At 52.6% G+C, this 26,612-nt stretch overlaps 1 protein-coding gene and 1 long non-coding RNA gene across 7 annotated transcripts in view; one reads left to right on the plus strand and one right to left on the minus strand.

Moving 5' to 3' along the window:
• Window positions 1-26,612, plus strand: part of SYNDIG1 (synapse differentiation inducing 1) — an 87,766-nt gene that overhangs the window by 46,403 nt on the left and 14,751 nt on the right. For 5 of the 6 annotated variants that reach the window (XM_005672760.3, XM_013985133.2, XM_013985137.2 and 2 more), the window contains exons 3-4: window positions 6,148-6,228; window positions 14,535-14,672. In XM_005672760.3, coding sequence (XP_005672817.2) covers window positions 6,148-6,228; window positions 14,535-14,672 — 219 coding nt within the window. The remainder of the gene's footprint in view (window positions 1-6,147; window positions 6,229-14,534; window positions 14,673-26,612) is intronic. The other variant, XM_021077680.1, reaches the window with a different exon arrangement.
• LOC106506630 lies at window positions 18,664-26,531 on the minus strand. The gene is made up of 2 exons (XR_001302063.2): window positions 23,630-26,531; window positions 18,664-23,340 (listed from the first exon to the last, which is right to left on the minus strand). It is a non-coding gene; the product is annotated as an uncharacterized LOC106506630 (long non-coding RNA).

Here is a 26,612-nt window from a genome sequence, read left to right on the forward strand (position 1 = left end):
TGCAGAAAGTTCATGGCTTGAGTGATGGGTGCGCTGGGGGAGATGCCGCCAGTGACCTCTGGTGAGGCAGGGAGGACCCTGGGGCCTGGGGAAGCTGTAATTAATCAATGTCAGGACCGTGAAGTCGGGGGCCCTTCCTCGGAGCTGAGAGAAGTATATTTAGAAACAGCACGTTTTGCCTGGAGTCAACCTGATGTAAGACCTTACCTGTCGAGGTCTACACTGTGAAATACAGGTTCCGGGATGACTTTGCAGAGAAAGCAGGGGTGTTTTGGGCAGGCTTGGGGCTGGAGGGTCCGGGCTGGAGGGGGCAGCTGAAACTTGAAGTCAAAGCCCAGAGGATGGCATCCTTCCAGCACACTGTCCAGTGCTCTGCTGGCCCAGAAGCCTGGACAGGTTTCAATGTGGGGGATTGTATGGGGTTTTCCCCTCGTGCTTCTTCTAGAAAAGTAGGGGACGATCAGTTGGTCAATTAGTCAATCACTGAGTCTCCTTTTCTAGTGTGCCTGCTTTCATCCCCTTTGGAACATCGTCAGGTAGCAGATCACCCAAACGGTGAAGGAAAGTGCCCCCATCCCGCCCCTTGATCCATCTCCACCCCCTCTGGGTCCCTTCGACTTCCCAGCCACCCTGCAGCTTTGCAGCCCTCCTGGGCCTGGAGGGTCCCTCCCCCTTCACCTGGTCAGTACCCAGGTCACAGCATGGATCCGTGGCTTACGTGTTTGTGTGTTTACTTGTGTATATGCTACTGTGCTGGACATGGCCGAGCCCTTGGAGACCGAGTTCCCCAGAAGGGACAGGGATGCGAGGATCCACAGCACGTGATATACTGGGAAGTGTCACCTGGGACGCCAGCCAGTCAGCGGGGGTGGAAGACAGGAGGGCATCCGGGAGGGCGGGGGCTTCAGGCACAGCACAGGGGGGGCCAGCCTGGACTGGGGACATGGAATGAGGACAGTGCCCCCCCATGGCCTGCAGGGGCTATGGATGAGAAGCTCCTGCCATGTCCCCACGTTCAGCATTGAGCAGCCACCTAATGATCTTCGGGCTGCTAGTCAACGAGCAAATGACAGTCAGAGGGGCCCAGTAGGCCGACATCATCCTTTTCAGTAGAAGTGAAGCCAAGCCCTACCTGTGTGAGCACCTGCATTCCTTGAGCTCTTCCCAGTGAGCATTTGATGTGACCTTGACTTTGGTTAATGAGGTGCTTTAAAAAGTCACCCCCGTCAAAGGCATGAGGCAGTCGTGGACTCGGGCCTCCTGGTACTTGGCAGCCTGCGGGCCCTGCAGTGGCCCCAGGCCTTCCAGTGGGGCCTCCCAGCAGCGGCTCATGTCAGGTTGCTCCCAAGTAACGGTCCGCTCAGTGTTAAAACTGTGTTTTCTACAAAAACAAGGAATAAGGAGAAAGCATGACATGCAAGCATCATGAACACAGCGTCCTTGGCATTTCCTTAGAAAAGAGAGGAATTTCAGGGTTGTTTCAGGCGGTTGATCAGCCCCCTGACTACAGAGGGGCAAGCAGAGAGGAGGGGACCCCGCAGCCCTGCCCAGTCCGGCCTCTGCATCCTCTGGCTCCTCCATAAACGCATAGACACAGAGGCTGTGTGCAGAACCAGCCTAAGGCACTCATGTGTGCCATGGTCGGAACCAAAACCAACTTTTATTTATTTATTTTTGTCTTTTGTCTTTTTAGGGCCGTACCTGCGGCATATGGAGGTTCCCAGGCTCGGGGTCAAATCAGAGCTGGAGCCACTGGTCTACCCCCCAGCCACAGCCACATCAGATCTGCGCCGCGTCTGCGACCTCCACCACAGCTCACGGCAACACTGGATCCTTAACCTACTGAATGAGGCCAGGGATCGAACCTGCAACCTCACGGTTCCTCGTCGGATTCGTTTCCCCTGCGCCACAACAGGAACTGCCTCCCTTTTCTTTTTTAAATTGAAGTACAGTTGACTTACAACATCATATTAGCTTCAGGCACACAATGTAATGATTTGCTATTTCTATACGTTAGAAAATGACCACAGTAAGCTGTTATCATCTGTCACCACACAGTTATTACAACATTACTGACTGCATCCCAGGTGCTGGACATTGATTGCATCCCTGTGACTTATTGATTTTGTAACTGGAAGTTTGTACACCCCTAATCTTCCTCCTCTATTTCCCTCATCCTCTTCCCACCACAAGTTTGTTCTCTGTATCGACGAATCTCTTCCTGTTTTGTTATAGTCATTTGTTCATTTTTACATTCCACATGTAAGTGATAACAAACTGTATTTGCCTTTCTCCTTCGGACTTACTTCATTCAGCATAGTACCTTCTAGGCCCGTCCGTGTTGCTGCAAATAGCATTATTTCATTCTTTTCATGGCTGAATAGTATTCCATTGTCTCTCTTTCTCTCTCTCTCTCTCTATATATATGTATATATATGGTCACATCCTCTTTACCCAGTCCTTTGTTGATGGACACTCAGGTTGCTTCTGTGCCTTGGCGATTGTGAATAGTGCCGCTGTGAACATTGGGGTGCATATATCTTCCCAATTAGTGTTTTTGTTTTCTTTGGGAAAATATCGAAGTGGAATATCTGGGTCATGTAGGAGGTCTGTTCTTTTTCTGAGGAATCTTTCCCCGGAACATCACAGCCCACAAGCCACGACATTCAAGTGAAGGCCAACCCAAAACCCTCCTGGGTGACCTTTGCTCAGTCATTCCTGGATTCCTCTGACCCTGAGTCTCTATCTCCTTGCTGTCCTGCACCTGCATCACAGCAGACACTGGCCCAGCTCATCTGCAGCAGCTCAATGCCCTGAAGCCAGGTGACAAAGTACCCAGGGACAGCTGTGCCCTCCCTCAGCATCCTGGTCACACTGGATCCCTCTTGAAATGAGCTGAGAAATGGATACACCCAAGGCGATCTACCCTGCCTGAGGCAGCCAGGAGCTCCCTGCCTCCTTTCTGGAACCTCCCTCCCCGAGGCTCTGCCCGGCCTGACCGGCACCTGCCTCTCTTGCAGCCTCTCTCTAGCCACCCTCCCCACCCCCGGCTCTTTCTCTTGCCTCAGGCTTAACCTTGGGGGAGGTGTTGATGGCTTGAGAGCTTCTAAACGGATCTTCTGAAAACCACTGGTCCAGCTTCACGGAGGAGGGAAGGGACCTCCCTGCTCTGTGGCTGCTGGAGGCTGGGGCTGTGTCCCGGCTTCGGTCAGTGATCAGCAGGAAGCCAGGCTACTCCTGAAAGGGGCTCACAGCTCTGTCCTTTGCTCCAGCTGAACTGTCCCCTGTAACGGCCCCATCTGCCGTCCTGAGACTGGGTAGGGGGCAGGTGTGAGAACATCAGAACGTCAGACTCCTGGGCTGCGTGCCCACGGAGGCCAGGCTGATTCCCTTCTCAGACCCCGGAGTGCACCCGGCCAGCAGGACGTCAGCTTCGGGAGGCTGGAAGCCAAGGTCAGGATGACGTGGACTTGGAGGAGCCGTGAAGGAGCCAGCTGCCAAGTGGTGGCGAGAACAGACGCCTCACCAGATAGGAGCTGCAAATGGCAAGTAAGCGCATCGAGACGTTCGGCGGTGCAGATAAAGCCAGAGTGAGACAGCACCGCACAGCCCTCGAGGTGGTGGAAACCCCGACACGGACACCACCAGGTGCAGGTGAGGATGCAGAAGCGGGGCGGCCCCTCTGAAGACAGCTTGTCATTTGCCTAGAAAGTCGAACACCACGCAGTCCAGCAGCGCCACTCCTAAGCACTTACTCCAAAGAAACACAGCAACCTGCACGCATGTCACAGCCTTTGTTGGTAACAACCAAAACCTGGACACGCAGCTGTCAGTGGATGGACACGTAGACACACTGTGGGTGCCTCCTTGTCATGGAAACTCGCTGGGGAATAAAACAAAACCCTGCTGACACAGCCACAGCCTGGGTGACCCTCGGGGCCTCGTGCTGAGGGGCAGGGCAGGGTCCCCCACCCGAGTCCATGTCCTGGTTTAGGCACTGGCTGTGCTTATATAAGAAGTGCGGCCGGGGACGTGGGACTCTGTTCTATCTTTGCAGTTCCTGCAGGAGCTCTGTTCTATTTTTGAAACTTTTATGTGAGTCTAAAATTGTTTCAAAGGGTGTGTGTGTGTGTGTGTGTGTGTGTGTGTGTGTGTGTGTGTATACATCTCTGTGACCTGGAGTTAGTTGGAGAGTTTTTAGCTGTAACATCTCATCTCACACACACACCGAAATAATTTATACGTATACATTCCTATACATATTGTGTAATGCCATCCGTAATGAATTTTAATACTCTATAATCTTCCAACTGACTGAAATTCAACTTAAATATATGCCTTCCTTTCAAAAAGCAGACTATTTGAGAACAGTAAAGAAAACGGGAAATTTTTTAAATTTAAAAATCAGTGATTTTTGAAAGAGGGAGTTCCTGTTGTGGCTCAGTGGTAACGAACCTGACTAGTATCCATGAGGACACAGGTTCCATCCCTGGCCTCACTCAGTGGGTTAAGGATCCGGTGTGGCTGTGAGCTGTGGTGTAGGTCACGGCTCAGATCAGGTGTTGCTGTGGCTGTGGGGTAGGCCAGCAGCTACATCTCCTATTCGACCCCTAGCCTAAGAACTTCCATATGCCGAGGGTGCAGCCCTAAAAAGACTAATAAATAAATAAATAAATAAATAAAAATGAGTGATTTTAAATGCCTGGTATCTGATGACCAAGAACAGCCCAGCCAGTCCCTTGATAAACAACCAAAGGTTTACAGTGATGAGATCTTGCACAGAGGCAGCCCTTGGTTTAGAAAATTTTTTCTTTTTTCCTTTTTTTTTTTAATTATTCTTCTTTTCTTTTCTTTTTTTTTTTTTTTTTTTTTTTGTCTTTTCTAGGGCCGCACCCGAGGCATATGGAGGTTCCCAGGCTAGGGGTCTAATCGGAGCTGTAGCCACTGGTCTACACCACAGCCACAGCAACGTGGGATCTGAGCCGCATCTGCGACCTACACCACAGCTCACGGCAACGCCGGATCCTTAACCCAGGAGCAAGGCCAGGGGTCAAACCCACAACCTCATGGTTCCTAGTTGGATTTGTTAACCACTGAGCCACAACGGGAACTCCAGAAAATATTTTCTTTCTTACAAACTAGGGAGCCCACCTGGGCCACAGGTGTACTCAGACATGCGGGGCAGTGGCCTGTGGTCAGCAGCGAGGAGCTGAGGGTCCCTGGGCAGGCGGGTCTAGGGTCCAGCTTCCAAGCTTCAGGCAGACAGCTTTCTCTCTGCTACAGAGACAGGAGGTGTAGCCTCGAGGACCTCGAGTGGCACAGGGGCTGGCATCTTTGGCCAATACCTGGAACTTTGAGAAGACGAGGGAGACATCAGACAGACCAGGAGGGATGTGCAGTCTGCTGGCTCCAGAGCAGGACAGACGTGGCTCCCCCTCAAGCCAGAGGGGCTTCTGGAGCTGGGGGGGAGGCAGGCGGGGGCTGTGGAGAGGGGGTGGCTGCCAGTCTCTGTGAGGAAGGCTCTGGGGTCTCCCCACACCTCCTGCAGACCGAGAGGTGCGTGCACATCCTCACTTGGTCTCTCTGCTGGGTGGACAGACAGATAGGTGAGGACCACGACTGGATGTCACGTCCTGGGAGCCTATTCTCAGCAGGTACGCGCCCACCGGGTCCGGCAGCCAACCCACCTCCCTCGCCCTCTCACCAAGGGCAGCACCTGTGGGCACGAGTGAGCCAGGAGCCCTCTGCACACGGGCCTGGCTGTGAGCACACAGTTGCCTATCCTTTGAGAGCCGCAGCTGGCGGGGCTCTGGCAGGTCACTGAGCCCCTGAGGGCAGCTGGGTGACACCAAATGCCACTAAGTGGATTCTCCATGAAAACATGAAAAGGACAAACTTGATGAAATACCAAATTGCAGTGGCAAATGAATTATTCATGTCATGAAAAGAGTGAATTTGATATTTTTTTTTCATTTTTTTCCCGTAACGCTCGCAGTGTTTCCATTAAAGCCTGATTGAAAAAGGAGAAAAGCGTGTATGGGATGCTTAATCCCCAGAAGAAAAAATTCAATTTAAAGTATAATTTGTCCTCCTAAAATGGCACATGTGAGGGATTTTTTTGACTTTCTGTTTTCGAAATAATTTCAGGCAGAAGACTTGCAAGAACTGTTCAAAGAATCCCCACATGCTTGTCACCCGGTTTCCTTCCATCTTAATAGCTCCCCACAGGTGCGTTCCCATTCTCTCAATGGACGTGTGTTTCCCTGAGCTCTTTGCAAGTAAGTTACAGACAAGATGTTCTTCGACCCCTAAACGAGCCAGGTGTATTTTCTTAAAACAAGTTCAGTTCTAAAAGTCGGGAAATTAAAATCCTTTCAACACTGTCATCTAACCTGTAGATCGTATCCATGTTTTCCCAGTCCTTCCAATAAATGCTGTCCTTTGGAGCAAAAGGACAAGAAGCAGGCCTGGGGTCCATTCAGGACCCCATCTTGCATTTTCTCACATCTCCATCATGTGGAACCTTCTCTGTCTTCACCTCCTTGGCCTGGATGTGTTGGCAGAGTCTGGGGCGACTGTTTCTTAGGCCCTTCCCTGGGTTATCTGGAGGCTCGTGCTGATCGAATTCAGGTGTGTGGCCAGTGTGGCCATGGTGCGCATGCCGGGTCCGGATGGCGTGACTCCATCCGCGCTGCAGGTGGCGCCTTCTGGTGTCTCACAGCGAGTGCCATCTATGTCCTCAGTGTCTTGTAGGCGCGGGGAGAGGATGGCCGCCTGCTTCTCAATGTCTTCACCTCCTGGTTGGTTTTGGCCATGCCCACAGCACGCGGAAGTTCCTGGGCCGGGGATCAAACCCGCACCACAGCAGAGACAATGCTGGAGCCTTAACTGCCAGGCCACCAGGGATGTCCTCAGCTCCTGGCTTAAGGCCCCACAGCCCCTCCTGTATTTATTAGTTGGCACTCAGCTGTAAGGAAGTTTTCCCTTCCTTTGTATTTGTCTCACGCGTGTGTGACTTCCTTCCCGGCTGGGCCGTGGAGTCTTACTTGACTCAGTGGGCTCCTGTCCCATCCATCACAGTATTTATTGTTCACTCTCGCTTTGTTAACAGATGTGACAGCAGGCACCCCTTCTGTCTGGCTCTGCTTCCTTTTGACAGAGCTCGTCATTCTTTAATCATTTTTTCAACATTTCCTGGTACGGAGAGCTGGCCCCAGTGTGCCTTGTACGTGGCAGCCCTGACCCTGCCGTCATCCATCTCGCTGAAGCACCGTGGCTCCCGTGTTGCAGAACCGCGTGTGGAAACCAGGGCCCAGGCACTGGGTCTGCTCATCTCACGGAGGTGGGGGTGTGGTTTCCTAGATGGTCTCAGCAGACAGAGCAGGGAAAATGTGTGTCACATGTGCACATAAACACATTCATGCAACCATGTGTGTGTGTACACGTACTTAGATGGATAGATGATAGATAGATTATAGATAGACAATAGGTTGCCAGATAGATAGTAGATAAATAATAGATAGAGATAATAAGTAGATAGATGTTAGATAGATGATGGTAAATAGATGATAGATAGATAATAGATGATAGATAGATAATAGGTTGCTAGAGAGATACATAAATAATAGAGATAATAAGTAGATGTTAGGTAGATAATGGATGATAGATAAATAGATATAGATAATAAGTAGATAGATGTTAGGTAGGTAGATAGATGATAAATAGATGATAGATAAATAATAGATGATAGATAATAGGGTGCTAGATAGATAATAGATGATAGATAAATAGGCAGATAGACAGATGTAGATAATAAGTAGATAGATAGATGATAAATAGATAAATAATAGATGATGGGGTGCTAGACAGACAAATAGAACAAATATCCTCAGTCCAATCCAGCCAGTTCACACCGACATCCCACGTTCCTCTGTAAGCTGCACTTTATCCCCTGCTGCGGAGGCCTCACACTTTGGTGACTGCTGTCCTTTGCGTGAGCTTTTAGGTCACTCCCAATGCTCTGTGGTCACATACAAGCCTGCGGGGCATAAGCGCGAGCACATGCACCTTTCTGTCATTGAGGTGAGTCTTCAGGACGAATACCTAGAAGTGAGGTTACTGAGCCAAAAAATCAACGTGCATTTAATTGTGTTACATGTTGACAGATTTGCTCCTAAGGTTGCCCCAGTGTGCACCCCAACCAGCCTGTGTCCCCAGCCCAACCGTACAGCTGGTTGTGCTTTTCCATCGTTGATGGCTCGATAGGTGGAACATGGCGTCTTGGTGTGGTTTTCATTCTTCCTCTAAAGGAGGATAGATATCATTCCTGGACTGAGTGAGGCCAGCAGAGCAACCAGGCCACGAAATTTCAGAAGCCAGCTCTGCAGTCACGTGACTCTGAGAGTTAAATCCTAGTTCAAACCAATCCAAACCCATGGTGCCAAACTGTCTCGGACTTTCCATCTGCAAACAGTAGGGAACTTGGCGAATTACGTGTTGAGTTACTCTGGCCAATGTAACCTAAAGGGATGGTTGTATGCGTAGCTCTTACGTACAGAAAATCACGCGTGGAAACAATGCAGGTTTGAAGCAGGCATCCACATGTAGAAGCTGGGCCCACAGAGGACGATGACAAGGTGCTAGGGTGGGTCAGAGGTGACACCCACCTCTGTGGTTGGGCCTGGAAGGCTGTGTCTGGGTGTGTTTCCAGGTGGCTTGGCCGATGTAGGACGAGCCCTGCTCCCCAGCAGTAGGATCTATGTGGGCCGCCTGGGGCCCCTGTTCCACACCAGGCCCCCCCACTCTGCAGCCCCGTGTGTGCACAGGGATCACTCCTGGCCCAGGGCCTTTACACCTGCTGCTCCCAGGTCCTTATTGAGAAGGGGCCTTTGGTGGAACCACAGTATCTTAGACAAAATCAGAAGCCTAGTGGACAGCTCCAATTAGATCCACACTATGAAAACAAACACATATGAGTGAAAAAGTAACATAATTTCCAGCACAGACTGCAGGCCTGCTAGGCCCAGGTCAGTCTTAGCTGATTTGTGTAGTGTTATTTGATACTGGCTCTTCCGTCTTTGAAAACACAGGATGTATGTATTTACTCTTTGTGCCTTTTATTTGGAGATAGGCAGGGTTTGCCAACCTGGACGCCCACATTCCTCTGTGGCCCCATTTTCTCAGCCCTCGGTATTCACTGAGTGTGGGTCTTGCCCTGATCAAAGCGTTCAGGGTGTCTTACCCCCCAGCCCTGGAGCAGATGCTCTCAGCCACCCCCACCCCCAGGGAGATGCCCCTGGCCTCTGGGCCCTGAGTCTACCCTACAAAGTACAAGAGTCCCTGCCTGCCCAGTGCTCGCTGTAGCTGCCACACAGCCCCAAGGTCCCACAGGACCAGTCCTGGTGCCCACGGAGGACCTGCCTCACTAACACCCCCTGTATGGTCTGTGTTCCTGCCATGGTGCCCTCCCCGCTTCCCCACCCACATTTCCCAAGGTCTCCCCCCAGGAAAACACATGCATCCAGTCTTGACTCCAGATTTGCTTCTGGGAAACCTAACCTAAGGTGGGTCCTCAGAGTGTTTGCAGGGTTTTTTCCCTGGACCCCCAAGCACTTCGGTCACCAGAAGGCCAAGTCTTAGACGGAGCGGTCACCCCAACCCATGCATTGGATTGGAAACCGACCGCAGCTGGTGAGGCAAGTGTTTGAATTAATGCAGGAAAGCGGAGTAACAGCCCTCGGTGTTACTGTCTCTTCACACCCACCCTCACAAGCAGACACACCAGGCTCCTCACCCAAGTGAATCCCCAACAATCTGGCTCCAACTGGCACCTGCGTCCAGAATGTTAAGGCCCTAAGACCACAAGCATCCTTAGGCAGTAATCAGGCACTTCTCAGATAAGTGAGGAGTTTGCGCTTTGTCCGGGCACTGAGCATCAGCAGGTTCTCTCTTGATGCCTGCTCCATGGAGGCACTGGTCTCCCAGGCTGTGCTGGGTCCCAGCCTCACCCTGGGGCCTGTGCTGGGTTTGCTCTATGATGGTGGGTGTGAAGGGCAGCCCTGGGGTGTGTTCCCTGGGGGGCGTTTCCTGGGGGCTTTCCCTGGGGTCGCCCCCAGGAACCTGATTCCCCCCAAAAGGCCGATTGTTTTAAAAGGGAGACCAGGCTCCAAGTCTGTTGGTCATGGGAATCCAGAGGAGCTGAGTCTGAATCCCCCACTGCAGAGGAGGAAACAAGCTGGGAAAGACAGCGACCCCAGAGCAGAGGCTACAGCAGGTAATCCAGCTGTGCGCATCGGCCACTCTCACCCTGGAATCAAATGGGGAGCTTCCAGGAGAGAAGGCGGGGAGGGGGTCAGGGGACCATGAGAGTGGCTCATGTGGGCGGCATGGCCTTGTTTCCCCAGACGGGCAACCAAGACTGGGAGCCGAGTCTGGGGAAGGAGAGGAGCCATGTGGTGGGGCTGACAGCAGCAATTCGCAGGTACCCACAGCCACACCAAGAGAGTGCTCTCCCTCCCATGCCTCTGGGCAAATGCCAGGGCTTTGCTGCCCCATAGGCCCCCCTGCGGGCTACAGGCACCCGGGGATTCCTCGAGCATTCGGTACAAGGCACTTGTATACATACAAGGGCTGAAGGCACTTGCCATGTGAAGTCTGTGCTCTGCCCATGTGTGGGCACTGGCCGCCTATGCCCACTAAGCCCTCGGCAGGTGGTAGGTTGGCGGAGGAACCGTGTCAGGCGTCTTTGATTTGGGTGATTTAATTAACTCTGCTCTGGTTGGACATGGGCACTGTGGGAGGAGGTCTCTGGCCTTGGCCCTCAGGGGCCTGGTGGGTCTGATCTGGGAGCTCGGGGCTATGTTGAGTTCTGATTCCATTCTGCCAGCTGCTCCTTATGCCCCTGATGCAACGTCTGCAAGCCCGTTTCAGGGGAGCCTGGTCTCAGGGGAACAGAGTCTTGGGGGAGCCTGGTCTCAGAGGATCCTCGTTCAGTGGAGCTGCATCTGGGGAGAGCTGCTTATTGTAGAAAATACTAAAACCCAGAAATGCAAAAACAAAACAAAACAACAACAACAAAACACTGATACACCCACCATCCAAAGGCATCTTAATATCTGACATTCTGAAGAAACGTGAGTTATTCTACGCTCTGTGCTGGTTTTTACCTCTGTTCAGCCAGGTGTCTTTCCAGAGTAATAAATAAGCATTTCCATCACTGTTGTCCACGACCGTTTAGAATTCCATGGAGAGGCCTCTTGTGGTTTCACAGTTTTAAAGAGGTGCATTGGGGGTCCTTTGTGGGCTGTGCCCCAACAAGTTGACCCAATTCCAAGTCCATCCTGGTTCCCCCCCCCCCACCTTGGGACCATGTGGAGATGGTCCCCAGAATTGGCCAGCAGAGGGGGCCAGGGCACAAGGAGACAGAAGGGCCAGGGGGTGCGTGAGGCCTTGAGAGATGGGGCCAGGCCCCCGCACCCCCTGCGCCCTGACCCCGAGTCGTGCTTCGGGGCTCATGTGCATCCCGCCTGGTGCTGTGATTATCCTAGTAAGTCTTCCTGAGGAAGAAATCCCGGGAGTGGAAGAGCCAGCTCTCTGCGTGGAGGTCACGGGGCGCAGTGGACTGCAGGCTGGGGTGGAGGGATGAGGCAGCTGCCCCTTCCCTGCTCCACCCCCTCCAACCATGTGAATTGTAAACACCTTGTAGAGACTCTAATCTAATGTCCCATGAGGAGGATTCTAGAAACAGGTGCTGTGTGTGATGCCTGCCTTGGTGGTGCAGTTGGGTGTCTTCTCTGCCTGGTTCGTTGCTGTCTCTGCCACCCCTAGGCTACCCACTCATCTGGTGGCTGGATGCCCACAGCACATAGACCCACAGTACTCCCTTGCCTTCATGGTAGGGAGAACAATGAGAACTGGGCTGGTTTTGTCTGTCCTATAAATTGTCTGAATTTTTGTTTTGCTCTTTAGGGCCACACCTGCAGCATATGGCGATTTGGAACTGCAGCTGCTGGCCTACACCAGAGCGATAGCAACACAGGATCCAAGCTGTGTCTGTGACCTACGCCACAGCTCATGGCAACGCCAGATACTTAACCCACTGAGTGAGGCCAGGGATCGAACCCGCAACCTCATGGTCCGTAGTTGGATTCGTTTCCACTGCACCACAGCAGGAACTCCTGTGAATTCTTTTTAAATCTGTGTTAATCAAAATTGACCATTTTGGTGCTAAGTGCTTGGCACTTGACAATTTACAGATGTGGTTCCTTTATGCTTCTAAGTGAAAACCTGTGAAGACCTAAGGGGCAATCCTTTGCCTCATGGCCGTGGTGGTATAAATTCAAAGCTGTTTCCAGACATGGGGGGAGAGGGTGCTGTCGCTGCCTGGGTGGCCCTGTATGCTCTGTGGCTGTACCTCACACCACACTGCTCTTTGATTGGGGAACTTCCCACTGGCCACTCTGGCCACTGGCCTCCCTTTGGCATCATGAGACAGGCCAGTCAAGAAGCGGTCATCACAGAGTTCCCGTCATGGCTCAGTGGTTAACGAATCCTACTAGGAACCATGAGGTTGCAGGTTTGATCCCTGGCCTTGCTCAGTGGGTTAAGGATCTGGCATTGCTGTGAGCTGAGGTGTAGGTCACAGACGCAGCTCGGATCCCGTGTTGCTGTGGTATAGGCCAGTGGCTACAGCTCCGATTAGACCCCTAGCCTGGGAACCTCCATGTGCCACGGATGTGGCCCTAGAAAAGACCAAAAAAAAAGTGGTCATCAGAATCCCAGAGTTGGGGGTGCTGAGAAGACGCCCCATCTTCGGTCAAGATCTGTAGCTAAACGTTGGTGTCCAGGCACAGCAGGCAGCACAGAGGACTGGAGTAGCAGCCGCTGACCATGTGCTCTGAGGTTCAAGGAGACTAACCCTGGGCCCAGCCTTGTCTGTGAAAGAGATGACAGCAGAAATAGCAACAGCGTTTCTATTTCCAGAGCTGAGAACCCAGCCAGGCCAGGTGTTTTAACTCAATAAATTAAAATAAAACCAAAAGCCCACAAAAGCCAAAAACCTGAACAAGTATCCACAGCGACAGTCACTCCTTGGGTTTGAGATTCCCTTGCCAGCCTGACCCACCAGCTCAGGCCTGTCCTGCAGCCCCACGCTCCGAGTCCCAGCCCTCAGGTCCTGTCCCCCGCCACCAGCCATGACTGCGGGCCCCTCCCAGACCATGCCAGCACCCCAGAGAGGCTGTGGGATGGGGGGCACCTTGCTGCTCCAGCTCAGCCGGGGGCGCTGGGGGCTGTGTTTCTGAGTGGACGCTGTGGGGCTGACAGGCTGTGTGTCCAGCTCCGCTCGGCCCCTCCTTCGCTCGATGGAAGGTTCTGGCTCCCTGCAGGCTGGGCCCAGATCCCACTAGCACGATGCTACCCAGGGACTGCTCACTCTTGTCTCTGCCATTTGGGAACCGATGCTGCAGAGGAAAAGGACAAGAATTCACAGACCTGGCCCTGTCGGGGGGAAGGCTGCAGGCCCAGGGCTCCTGGAGGGGTGGCCCTGGGGGATGTGACCACCCAGGGTGACCACCTGCCTGGTGGGAAGGAGCTGGACCTCGCTGAGAAGGGAGGCCTGGGAGCCCGGGACCTGTGGGGTGTGTACATGTGTGTGTCTGTGACTATGTGTGTATCTGTGTCTCTGGCTGTGTGTATATATCTGTGTCTGTGTGTGTCTGCATGTGTATCTGTGAGTGTATCTGTGTATATCTGTGTGTTTGTGGGTATCTGGGTGTGTGAGTGTGTTTGTGTCTGCGGGTGTGTATCTGTGTATGTGTTCGCATGTGTGTCTGTGTTTCTGTATGTGTGTGTATATTTGTGTTTGTGCCTATGTGCGTCTGCATATGTTTCCGTGTGTGTATATGTGTGTGTATGTGTGTGTTTGTGCCTGTGCGTATCTGTGTTTGGGCCTATGTGGTGTGTGTCTGTGTGTAGCTGCCGGAGGTGGGAGGCAGCCAGGTGTGTGGACCGTGTATTACCCGCTTCCGTCCTAGAAAAGGTCGCGGTGTGTGACTCCAGTGAGTGCCTCTGAATTTGCCTGTTTGCTCACAGACAACCAGATGGAATCCACCTAGCAGGAAGCTTCTAGTGCAGGCTGAGTAGAGGCCCTGATGGGCAGTTTTATGTGTGTTTGAATAACCAGGGCAGGAGGGACACCCAGGCTTGAGACCAAACCCAGCAAGTCCTTACTTAGCTCAGAGTCTGAGGGAGGAAGGGTCTCAGGTGTCCCCTCCCCCACAGGGACCCCAACCTGTCCTGAAACCAGCTGAAGTGTCAGAACACAGGACGGGCTCCACTTGTCACGTGTGCCCCGCCAGCCCTGACCTCTGATGGGTCATACCTGCAGCTGCTGCCCCACCTTCACCCCAGATCTGTGTCTGTGCGTTACCGTCCCGCAGAACAGCCCAGAGCCCTTCCGTGCCTGTGGGGAGGGCTTGCCAGGCTGGCCCCCTGACCCCCACTAACCCTCGTTCTCCATCCATCTCCCTGGGCAGAGCGACTACTCCAGCGACACGGAGAGCGAGGACAACTTCCTCACGATGCCCCCGCGGGACCATCTGGGCCTCAGCGTCTTCTCCATGCTCTGCTGCTTCTGGCCTCTGGGCATCGCGGCTTTCTACCTGTCCCACGAGGTAAGGCGTCCGTCCGTCCTGCACGCAGCCGGCTCACCCAGGCTGTGGGGAGCATTCATGGGAGGGGCCGCCTTGGGTGGGGGTGCTCTCCCAAGGGGTTGGGAGCCTCCAAGCAGACACAGGAGTGGCCCAGTGCTGGGCGTGGACGTGGGACATACCGGGAATGAAGCCCAAGTGGGTTCTGTGTTCTTGGAGATAGGCTCCCACGTAGAATAAGTCCCAGTCTTACAGCACCTATGTGCTCGTCCCACACTTGTGTTCGCTGGAGGAGCCGCTGGTCCGGCCCCAGTGCAGACCTGCCCCATCAGAGCTGCTGGCGTGGGGCCCAGAGCCTGCTGGGAACGAGCCCTCCCACAGTCCTGATGCTGTTGCAGTCTGAGCTGTTGCACACGCATGATCTCCTGCAACGTCTGGGACAGGGCACTGCCATCACGGCACTTTGCGGCCCCGGGATCCCGGTCAGAGGGCAGTGGCATCTAGGGACCCCTGGCTATTGGAGGGCCTGGCCTGGAGCTGCCTCTGGAGGAGGCAGCTGTTGGGACTCGGCGTGGAGGCCCAAGCGCAGCATTCAACCACAACCTTATTTTACTCCAGCGCTAATCATTTGGTGCAGCTCCCAGTGCAGGTGAGAGCTTCATACGCCAATTACGGGAGGCGCTTGTGTGATTTTGGTGGACCCACCAAGGGACCAAGGCGTGAACGATGGTGAGGATAGAAAGGAACCCAAATTTACTGAGCAACAGCCGTGAGCTAGTTTGTGTGCCCACTTTATCTTATTTAATCTTTGCAGTAAGTCTGAGAGGTAGGAATTGATGATTACCATTTTACGGATGAGAAAACTGAGGTTTCAGGGATTAAATAACTTACAGAAATCAGAGAGAGCGAGCCTGTATGGGTACCTGACACAAATATCGATGTTTCTAACCCTTAAAATCAAATTGCAGTCACTATGACTTTTTTCTGCAAACCAAATAGAAGCTCAGTACTCACTTCTAAATCCACTGGCCACCCCTACCCCCCAACCTTGGAGCATATTACAGTGAGGAACAGGAGCCTTCTAGATAGGATTTGGCACCCGTGGCAGGTGCGAGCTTGAGATGGGAGCCACGGGACCCCCACCCCGGGCCCTGGGTTTGGAGCCGGCGCCGGAGGCCTGAGGGCTCCTGTGCTGTGTCTGCCTTAGGCTCTTCGCATTTGAGCATCTATTATGTCTTGATTTCATTTCATTTCATAAAATGTTTCTTTCCTTTACTAACTGCACTATTATAACAATAATTAAATGAGAAAAGGGAATTAAGAGTCAGATTATGAATTTTATGAATAGCACAAGCATTTCAAAGTATTCGTTACTATTTCCTAGAGGACTAATGCTATCTTCTGCCAAAGGGTTACTAGCAGCATCACCAGGAGCAGAAATCTCCATTTCTCTCTTTCCTCAATTATTTATACAGAGAATATATTCCTGCTATAGCAGGATTATTATTATTATTATTTTGCCTTTTTTTTTTTTTTTTTTTAGGGCTGCACCTGCGGCACATGGAGGTTCCCAGGCTAGGGGTCACGTCAGAGCTACAGATGCTGGCCTACACCACAGCCACAGCAACTCGGGATCCGAGCCATGTCTGCGACCTACACCACCACTCATGGCAACATTGGATCCTTAAGCCACTGAACGAGGCCAGGGATCGAACCCACATCATCATGGATACCAGTCAGATTCATTTCCGCTGTGCCACAACGGGAACTCCCATCGGGAATATTTTTTAATTAGAAAAGTGAAGGCTTGAATGAGGAACTGAGATTATCTGTTGCTTGAATTTCCATCCCTTCTGGCGCTGATGGAATCCAGCACCGACTCTTTGCTCTGCGTGAGTGACCAGGTGCAATGGGACAAACAGCCCATCCCTGCTTTATTCCAACCCAGAGGAAGTTGCATCATAGTGTAAATAGATGAAGGGATGCACAGGGTTGGCACGTCTCTGGGCTCGATAGCTTCTGGCTGCATCTGTGTCTGATGACAACCTGCACCCACGGTCTGCACAGTCATTTCGTAATGATGAACCATGTGGCTTATAGATGTGCTGTCACCTAAGGGTGTCCAGACAGAGATGGGAGTAGTCACCATGATTAAGATCAAATCAAGCCAGAGTTCCCGCCGTGGCTCAGTGGTTAATGAATCCAACTAGGAACCATGAGGTTGCAGGTTCGATCCCTGGCCTCGCTCAGTGGGTTAAGGATCTGGCGTTGCCGTGAGCTGTAGTGTAGGTCTCAGATGCGGCTCGGATCTGGCATTGCTGTGGCTCTGGCATAGACCAGCAGCAACAGCTCCTATTCGACCCCTAGCCTGGAAACCCCCGTATGCCGTGGGTGCGGCCCTAGAAAAGACAAAAGACCAAAAAAAAGATCAAATCAAGCCACCAAAGACTCTGGACCCACCCTATGCGGGGCTGAGGGTGCCAGCATGAACCCCCAGGCCCCTGGAGACAGGGCGCACTCACGCCTTCCCACTGCCACAAGGACGGGGGCTGCCGCCAATCCTGGCTGAGGGCTCCTCTGTGGTGGAAACAGCAGAGACAGAGGTGACCTGAGGGGCCTGGGAGGGCAGGGCAGGGCCTGAGAGCCTTGAACCCAAACTAGAGTCGGTTTAGTAACAGCGTTTTAAGCAGAGTAACAGCGGGAAGCAGGGCAGCATGAAAGGCGGTCAGAAGGCACCGCGTGGGAACTGTCTACTCTAAAATAGAGTCAACTCGGAGCAGAGAACCTCACCAGGAAGGAGGCAGACACGCATGTCAGCACTGGGGCCTCTGGAGGTTTCTGCTGACCCCCTTGGGGTCGCCCGAGACAGATGGAGGAAGACAGGCGGGTCCCCTCCCTCCGCCCTCCCCGCAGTCAGGAGCTGTCACAGCAAACCCTTGACTGGCAGGTGCCTCAGGTGTTTTCGGAAGCTGTCGCCTGTCACCTGTCCGTCTTTCCAACCAGTCGACTCACCAGAGAAACCAGCATTTCCACATTCTCCTCTCTAAACCTTGTCACAGAGAGATTTTTGAAATGTTCTTTTTTCCCAAAGTTGTGTGCTCAGAACAGGTGCATGACAAAAGCTGGACCCTTGTGTGACCCTCACACTGAACCGTATGGTCTGTAATCGTCCGCAGGTCTTGGAGTTCATGTTTTATGTACACAGCACCCCCGTTTTTTTCCTCAAGGTCAGTATTCTCAAATGTGCCCTGATTTATAGTAAGTTGAACACCAAGGGTGACTGGATCTGTGACCGCTAGCAGATTCAGAATCAGTACCAGACCCAGCTTCATACTTGAGAGTCACGTGTAGCCATCTAAAGGCAGAAGTGATCTGGTTCGGCAGGGTAACTCAGTCCTAAAGCCGTGAACTCTGCTGGAGTCACAGAGAAGGACCTGGCAAAGCCCATCCCAGTCCCAGGAGATGTGAAGCAGGGGCGGTGGGGCCACCTGGGGAGGAAGATGCCACCACAGGGCGGGGGGGGGTAGGAAGGACTTGGACCAGGCCCACCTCGCCTCCCAAGGTTATGGTGAGGAAACAGCTGGGGCTGCAAGAGCCCCGCCAGGCACAGGAATGGCCTTGGCTTTGCAGAAATACAGTGAAAAACAAGGCTATATGGATGGCCCAATATATCAGATGGATATATTTTAACCTGTAGCAGGAAAACGTGTGACAGCTTGATGATCACGGAGTCATCACCCTCCCCTCCCCAAACCCCGCTTCCCCCTCCCCGCTTCTCTCTCTTCCTCCCTCTCTCTCCACGTGTATATTTAAGATGGTGATTGTAGCTCTTAGAGCTTGTTTTGCCACTTCTGGATCTAAATAATTCTGTATAAATATTAATGATCTGGTGCAGCCAAGACAAATCAGATTTCTGATCTATTTTTCTTCCTCTGGAACGTATGCTGGAGTTGAGTCACTGATCTTAGCTGGTTTGGGTGGATAAATGAACAAATGCATCATATCTGTTCTGTTCCCTGGAGTGTGCTGGAGGGATTTTTTTTTTTTTTCAGTTATAGGTTATGCGTTGTCTCAGTAATTAGTATCTTGATTTGGGGATTCTTTGTCTGGAGCAGAGAAGCCCACATGTTGATTGTCCAGGGGCAGAGCCCACGCAGTGCCTGGGTATCTAGGGCTAAAATCTCAGTGTGTGTTACAGTCTTCCCTCTGGCTTCATGCTTACCTCAAATTATATTTGCAAATGCCTGATCTTTTTGCTTTTGGGTGACGTGTCTAAAGCTCTGAGGACACAGGCTCTAGAAGCACGTTGTTCTTTTCTTTCGCATCTCTGCTGAGATGGAGGCTCTCTGTGCGGGTCCTACAACATCCTGAGAAGCAAATAGAAGGTGCAACACCAGGCCCTCCTGCTTCAGCGAGGTGGCCCATGGCATCCTTGGCGTGCCTGAGAATGCAGATTCCAGTCTGGCCAGAGTCTGGACACATGCAGCTGGGTGTGCCCTGGTCCATGACACCACCGCAGGCGTGTCTGGGTGCAGCCACAGGGACGCCCAGGCCACTGATCCCTCTCACTGTCCACAGCATGAAGGGAAGCACCACCCCACAGGCAGGACAGCGCCTCCTGTGTCTGGACTCCCAGCAGAAGGTACAGATTCAGGATCAGCTGTGATTAGTCACTGGTCGATGAGTACATCATAGATTGTCATGGGAATGGAGCTGTTTTTGGTGCATGATTGACATTCTGATGTGACATCAGTGGAATTTAGTCTCTCACTGACGGAGAGCCCTCTCCGGGCTACCTCACCCATGGGGCCAGCTGCAGGTGGGCGTTAAAGGTACTGATAACGATACACTTGAACCCCTGCCACAGAGCCTGGCGCAGCAAGAGGACAGGACCAGGCTCAGGACTCCAGTGCGGGCTGCTCTCGGTGGGGCCCCACTTTTCCTGCTTCCTTGAGGAGCTTAGACATTTTCTGACTCTTGAGGGTTGCATGAATCCCAGAGGGAGAGCTAGAAGATGCTGAATCTAGAGCTGGAAAAATTACCTTGAGCACAGCATGTGCTGTGACCTGCAGAGCATGTGTAATGCTCCTCATTCTTATTGTACCGTCTGTCCTTTCAGATGGGGATTGTTTATGCCTAACCTTTAATTTTATTTAAATTACATATAAATAGGAAGGAGTCCTTGAAACACCACTGCAGTGCGTGCTCATACAGATCTGCTCTACACCCCTGACTGTGTTGCAGCGATGTCCACGCACACACATGGTCAGGGTCAAAGGAGCCTCATGCTCAGCATGAGCTTATCAGGAACTGTGGGGCCGGCTGCCTCACAAGTAATTCCGATGTAAATGATGAAGCCACAAGTTCTTGGATGACATGACTGCAGATTGCTTAGGGATCCAGGAAACAGCAAGATATGTGGACTTAGAGGTGTCTTAGAACTGATCCTGTGCTGGGGGACAGCAAAATGCAGGTGGCAAATTTGGCCTGGACCCTACCCATCCTCCACCCCCCATCCTGGCACAGCCCTGATGCCCGAGGAAGCTATATCGTTTGGGACCACATTGGCCCATCCTAGTCCCACTCGAACAGAATCACCCCTGGAGATCCAGGCGCTGCCACCCCATCCAAACTGAGTAAGGGGTTCAAAGCCAGCCTGAACCCCAAAGCTGCGCCATCACCCCCTTCTGCTATTACTCCAGCTGCCCTCCAAGACCACCTGCCTCCATCCCAGGCCCACAATGCCCACCACCATCAGACCAGTCTCTGGTGGTCTCTTCTTGGTCACCAAGAGCCACAGGAGCTTCAGGGCTGTCTGGGATGGTTTCCATGCCAGGAATCTAAACACAACGCAGGCGGAAGGTCCACCTTAAGATGGCAGGTCCCTAGAGCTCAATTCTGAGTGATTCTGTGCATTCCTGAGAGGATTCTGAACAATTCTTTCAAGTCTTTAGAGGTATATAAAGTGCATTGTGTTCCTATGGAAATGACATGTGGAGTCTGAAAACCAAAATGGATGAAAATCTTCCTCCAGAGCCATCTGTGTCCATGGAAGGATCCTGGGCAGGCTAGTCAGGGGCCCTGGGAAAGTGTTCGTGCAGCGAGGCACAGGGGGAGGGCTGATGAGCCAGACCTGGGCCAGGTTCCCACGCAGCAGGGAGCCCGAGTCACGCTCGCCCACCAAGGACGCTCAGAGTCAGGCAGCCTGATTGCTTTGGCCCTTAAGCTAGTTTTTAGGTAATTGGCGGGGTATCTGGCAGGGACCGCTCACAGCGTGGCTTGATTTATGATGCATGAGCGTCGAATCAGGAGAGCCGGGCAGGGGAGTTCAGCAGCCGCGCTGGAGTCTGAAGGAGGCCTCTCCCTGTGGGGGCTGCCCATCTGCTCAGGACATGCGGGGTGTGCTTCCCAAAGCTGTGCTTGGCTTCCTGGGGAGGCCGGTCCCTCGCAGCAGGAGGTGAGGACGCGCCCTCTGTAGCCTTGCCTCCGGGGTGCATCTGTGTGGACCCTGCAGTTGCAGCAGATGCAGGAGCTGGGAGCTCAGTGCTTTGGGCAAAGGGCTGCTTCTGCCGTGGGCTGGCCCTCCAGGCACAATTCCGGGGAAGCATCTGGAATCTGCTCCCACGTGTGGACCTGGAGATGCTCAGGGTGTTCTGGGCACCAACAGAGGGTGCTTTTTTCCAGGGATGGAACCAGTGTTAGCTCATGTTCAAGACTCCAATAGCACAGCCGCCAGGGCCTCCGCCCCACCCACCGCCCCTCGGTCCACCAGGCCCTCTGGGCTGAGTCCTCCTGTTCTCCGCTGCAAGGCTCATCCTCACCACTCCTCCCTCAGCTCCTTCATTGGTCTCCTGGGCTCAGAACCTCTTGTCTGAGGCTTTAGCTGTTTCAGCTCAGGACCCTGTTCCCAGCAGCATCTCCCCTTTGAATACAGGCCCCCAGGCCCTGCAGGCAGATGGGCCCGTGCAGGTCCCCAGCTCGCAGGACTCTGTGGCTCTCGTTTGGTCTGCCAAAGAGCCCAGAGCCCCTCTGGTCCAGACTCAAGTCTCTGCCCCTCACTGCCCCAAGACCCACCCCTACAGCGGGCCCCCCACACTGCCTCGCTGGACCCTCCCTTGGCCCGCCTGACCCTCGGTCCCCCTGGGGGAGCTCTGTGACCCTGATACTTAGCATTGGGGCCTTCGGGAAATGCTCCGGGCATTTCTGGCTGTTTCCTTCTGTGGCGCCCACCGCACACGTGCAAGGACTGGCTCTGGGTTCAGGGGAGGACCCTGTAATTTGGGAGTTATGAGCTAAATGCAGGGATGCAGGAGCCCTGTCCTGCAATCACAGGTCCACATGAGGGCACATGCTTTTCCAAATTCTTGGCATCTGTGCTGACAGCCGAGTGACCACCTGATGACAATAACAAGGACATGTTGCCCCAAGGACATTGCACCCACTCATCTATCAAGCTTTGTACACACCTGAGTGGCCAAAGGCAGATGCATTCTACTCACCTCCATTCTTGGCATAAGAGCCTTTCATGAGAAAGGCCAATTCTGTCTGAAAATTCCTCGTTGCTTCTGTCCCCCCCGCCCCAGGACCAGGGAGGCCGGAGTGACTGGGCTCATTTCACCAGAGGGCGGCCCTTCCTCAGCAGACAGGAGCATCGCCTCCAGCTGGGCCTTAGGGAGAGGCTGCCCTGACTTAGGACAGAATACAGTCGCTTAATGTTAGGCGAGCCCCCAACACCCTGCTGCTCTAGTGCGGAAGATTGTGGCCCCTGGCAGATCCGCCTGCTGCCCTTGTCCCCCAAGCAGGAGCGCGAGCAGAAGGGATGTCCCGGGCCCCACGCAGGCACTGGACAAGCAGTAAAACCGAAGCATGGCCTGGGCAGCAGGACATTAAAGTGGTCTTGGCACAACCTTTGACTAACCCGCAAGGCAATCAATTTCATTTCCCAGAAACTTAACGGAATTCAAAAGCCAAAAGGAAGGCTTAAAGCAGAATCAACCTGAGGTATATTTCTAAATATATCTAAACTCAGAGCTCTTCCCCCTCAGCTCCGAGCATAGAATTATAATAATCATTTGTTATCGTCAAAGAGCATGACTTAAGGGCTTCAGCTCCTGTGGTCTGTGGTCTCCCGAGCTTGGGGCAGGGGGCTGCCTCGCTTTCCAGCCTGGCAGTGTCACCAGAGGATGAGGTGCTCGTGTAAAAGAGTCCAGTAAACACACTTTGGTTGGTGTAAAAACGGAAACAGAGAAGCAGGTCCAGGAACAGGGGCTGGTGAAACCTCCAACCCTGCAAAGAGCCCCTCTGAGGGCAGCTAACAAAAGTTCCTGAGCTGAGACCCTGCAGTGATCAGGGCAGCAGAATCGCTGAGACTTCAGGAAGCAACTAGGAAATAACCAGCCCTCCACGGTCCTTCTCAAAAGTGCTCGGGGAGTAAATAAGACAGAAAGATGGTTTCGGTACCAACTGACAAGCTGTTGTCAAGGAGGAGCCCTGCTTCATTCATTTAAGTTCTCAGAATAGAGTTAGAGTTTTTCTTACACGAAGATTCATGTAACCCAGCAGGCATGTCAGGGAAAGAAGTAAACAGAAGGTAACAATACCTTAGCGTGTGAGGTGTCCGGGAAAGTCCTAGGAAGTATGGATGCTCAGACGTTTCCATGGCAACGTTATTGCTTCTGAGGGCGGCTGTTCCCTAGAAAGTAGTGGGTTACTTGGGGAAGATTTCTTCCAAGCCTCCCTTAATAAATAAAAGCTAATAGTCAAAATTAGCAATTTGTACACATTTATCAAACTCTTAATGGCATTAGTGTCTCAAGTAGGTGAGGCACTTCCTTGCTAGTATTTTAATATCCCTTTAATCGGCTGCACAGCTCTGTCCATCCTGACCGGGATGCTCCCGACACCCCAATGCCAAGGGACAGGAATGGGGGAGGGAGACATCTCTGTGGGGGACAGAGCACCGGGAATCCTGCTATGCCCACCTGTCCTGCTCCGGGACACGCTGAGTGGCTTCTCCCCTCCAGGCGGCCTCTCCTCATAGGCAGCTTTGTCTGGAACACAGGGCACAGGGTACAGTCACCCCCGCACCGTCCCTAAAATAAGCATTAGCTTTCACCCACTTTCACCCCTACCTCCTGCTCTCCCGAGTCCTAAACACCCTTCCTTTGGCTCAGGGACCATGCACACACGGATTGTCCTCCAGAGGGCAGGGCCCAACCCCTACAAGGTCAGGCTGACCCTCTGGAAATGATGAGTGGGAATGAGTGACTTTCATCAACTTCTAACTGAAATTTGGCATCTCTCCCAATTGTGAACAGGGGCCACAGCTCCAGGGGAAGGCGTTTGCCTCAGGGAGCCAGGGGGTGGTCCTGGGGACATGGGAGGGGTGATCCTGGGAGACCCTGAGGGGTGGCCCAGGGGTGGTCCTGCATCGTCTCTTCAGATCAGAATTCAGCCTTGCTGGCCCCAAGGGCTCAGCTGCTGTCCTTCTCTCTCTTGAGTCATTTCTGACCCACAAATTATGCCCCTACCAGCCTGTTACTCTGCCAGCCCACAAAGCCTAGAGGAGAAAAAGACATCATCCCAACAGCGCGTTCATTACCTTCATATCTTACTCTCATCTCTGGAAACTGGAAAAAGGATGCCCTTTGTGAAAATGCCCTTCCCCGCCGTGCATAATGCTAATGTCCTCCATGTAATAAAGCTAATGGGAGGTTTTACAGTCGGAAAATAGCTGCAGTGACCTTTCTTCTTTCGGGAGGAGTCTCTTCTTTCCTTCTTACTTCCTTCCCTCCTCCTTTGCCTTTCTATCCTTTGCACGTGCCCTACAGCCAAGTGAGCGGGCATCTTCCAGCATCGGCAGCAACGACTCACCCATAAAGGAAGAGCAGAGAGAAAGTTCAAGGACCCAAGACACCTCCCAGCCTCCCTTCTCTGCCTGCGCTCCGAGCTCCCATGCACAGACCATCTCCTGGGAGCTGCTCTTTACATAACATAAACAGAGCCAGGCAAGTGCAGGTGTGCCCACAGACATACATGCACACGTGCACCCACAACTGAAGGACCCTACCCACACACTGTCCTTATTTTAATGTTTGTACATCAGATACATAGTGGATTGTCACTGTGTAATAGAATAGCCCTCACCTGCTGCTGCGGCAGCATTGGCTTCTCAGGCTGCAGAGTTCCAGGGATCAAAGCGAAGTCGCCTCCTAGACCATGAGCAGGACACGCTTTGCTCTGACCCCCGTGCAAGGTGACCCAGCCTCACTTTCTTGTCTAAGCTCCCAGAATGTCGTTCGCAGTTGGGAGCGCCCAGGTGGAGGAAGCGGGAACCCAGACCTGCGTTCACACCCCGCAGGGGCCAAGGAAAGTCAAGGTCTGCACGTGCCGAAGTCGAGGCCCTGAGGTTGAAGTGGGGACTCGTCAGAAGGGCACCTGTGATAAAAGCTATGAACCCTGAGCCCCCCAAGAAACACCCTCGGGCTTTGACCGAAGGGAAAGCCGGCCACCTCAGGAGGCTTCTGCGATTTCCTCAAACTCAGCCATCTCCAGGGAAGTCCTATACACACCACACCTGCTCCCGGGTTTCTGATAAACCTCTGTCTCCGATGTAGGATGCTGATCCAGATATTTCTGCAGAGCAAACCACCCTGCACCTGGTGACATGAAATGACCTTTTCATCCTGCTCATGGACTCAGGTTGGGGTCCGGGAGGCACCATGAGGACCACCTGTCTCTGCCTCTCAATGTCCAGGTGACCCGAAGCTGGAATGCTCGTGGCATCTTCACACCCTGTCTGGTAATGGATGCTGGCGGTAGGCTGGGACTTTACCCTGAGTCCGCAAGAGCACCAGTATGGCCTTCGCACATGGGCCGATTTGGGCGTCCCCACAGCATTGACGGCTGTGTTCCCAAAGCGAGTGAAGACCGTGAAACCTTGTTCTGACCCAACCCCCAAAGCCACGCAGCTTCATTTCCATCACACTCTGCTGGCCGAGATCCTTGTAAAGGTCCACCCAGACTCACAGGGGGGACATAGAGGTCAAGGCTCTAGGAGAGTAGAAGGGACAGCAGCCATTGTGGGGAACGTAGAATCTGTCACAGCTGCATTTACAGGGACCAAAGAAAAGTCTACACACAGCGTTTTCATGTTATTAGGTTTATAGGAAAATGAATAACGACAAAACAACCTTCTTTCCTAAATGCCATATTCAGAAAGAAGGCGTCAAATTTACAAAAGCTCTGAGACCTAAAAGGCCTTGTAGTGTATGAGGCGGTGGCATTAGTATAGTGAAAAGGAAAGGGTATTTTTACTCCAAATGCCCACTGGCACACATGGCAGTGATGATGAAGATGTTGCCTGGTGAAGACAGAGGGCTTGTGAACCTTCAATTAGCAAAGCAAACAGCTCAATGACAGCACTAAATATTTCAAACGGTTTTTAAAATAAGCTAAGTTAATGTATGTCTTCAAACATCTATGGCCTTATGCTATGTGTGTGGACAGCAGAGGCACAGAAACCATTTCAGCAAAAGAGGCCCACCATAAAGTGTCTGATAATTTCCAACATGTGTCTCACTTGTTATTCTAACAGCAGAGTGCTGAGAAAGCCTATCATATTTACTTTTGCACTTAAGTCAGTAATTTATTGCATCATAAGTGCCTCGTGCTTCAAAGGCTTGAGCTTGGCTGAGCACACAGCTAACACCAGTTTGGCACCCTTGTGCTGTTAAGTGGCTATTTATAAGATGTATACTCTCTGGGAGATCCCTTCGTGGCTCAGTGGTTAACAAATCCGACAAGTATCTGTGAGGATGCGGGTTAGATCCCTGGCCTTGCTCAGTGGGTTAAGGATCCAGTGTTGCCATGAGCTATGGTGTAGGTCACAGACATGGCTCGGATCCCGAGTTGCTGTGGCTGTGGTGTAGGCCAGCAGCTACTGCTCTGATTCAACCCCTAGCC

This window comes from Sus scrofa, chromosome 17 (genome assembly GCF_000003025.6).
Source record: "Sus scrofa isolate TJ Tabasco breed Duroc chromosome 17, Sscrofa11.1, whole genome shotgun sequence".
Classification (NCBI taxonomy): Eukaryota; Metazoa; Chordata; class Mammalia; order Artiodactyla; family Suidae; genus Sus; species Sus scrofa.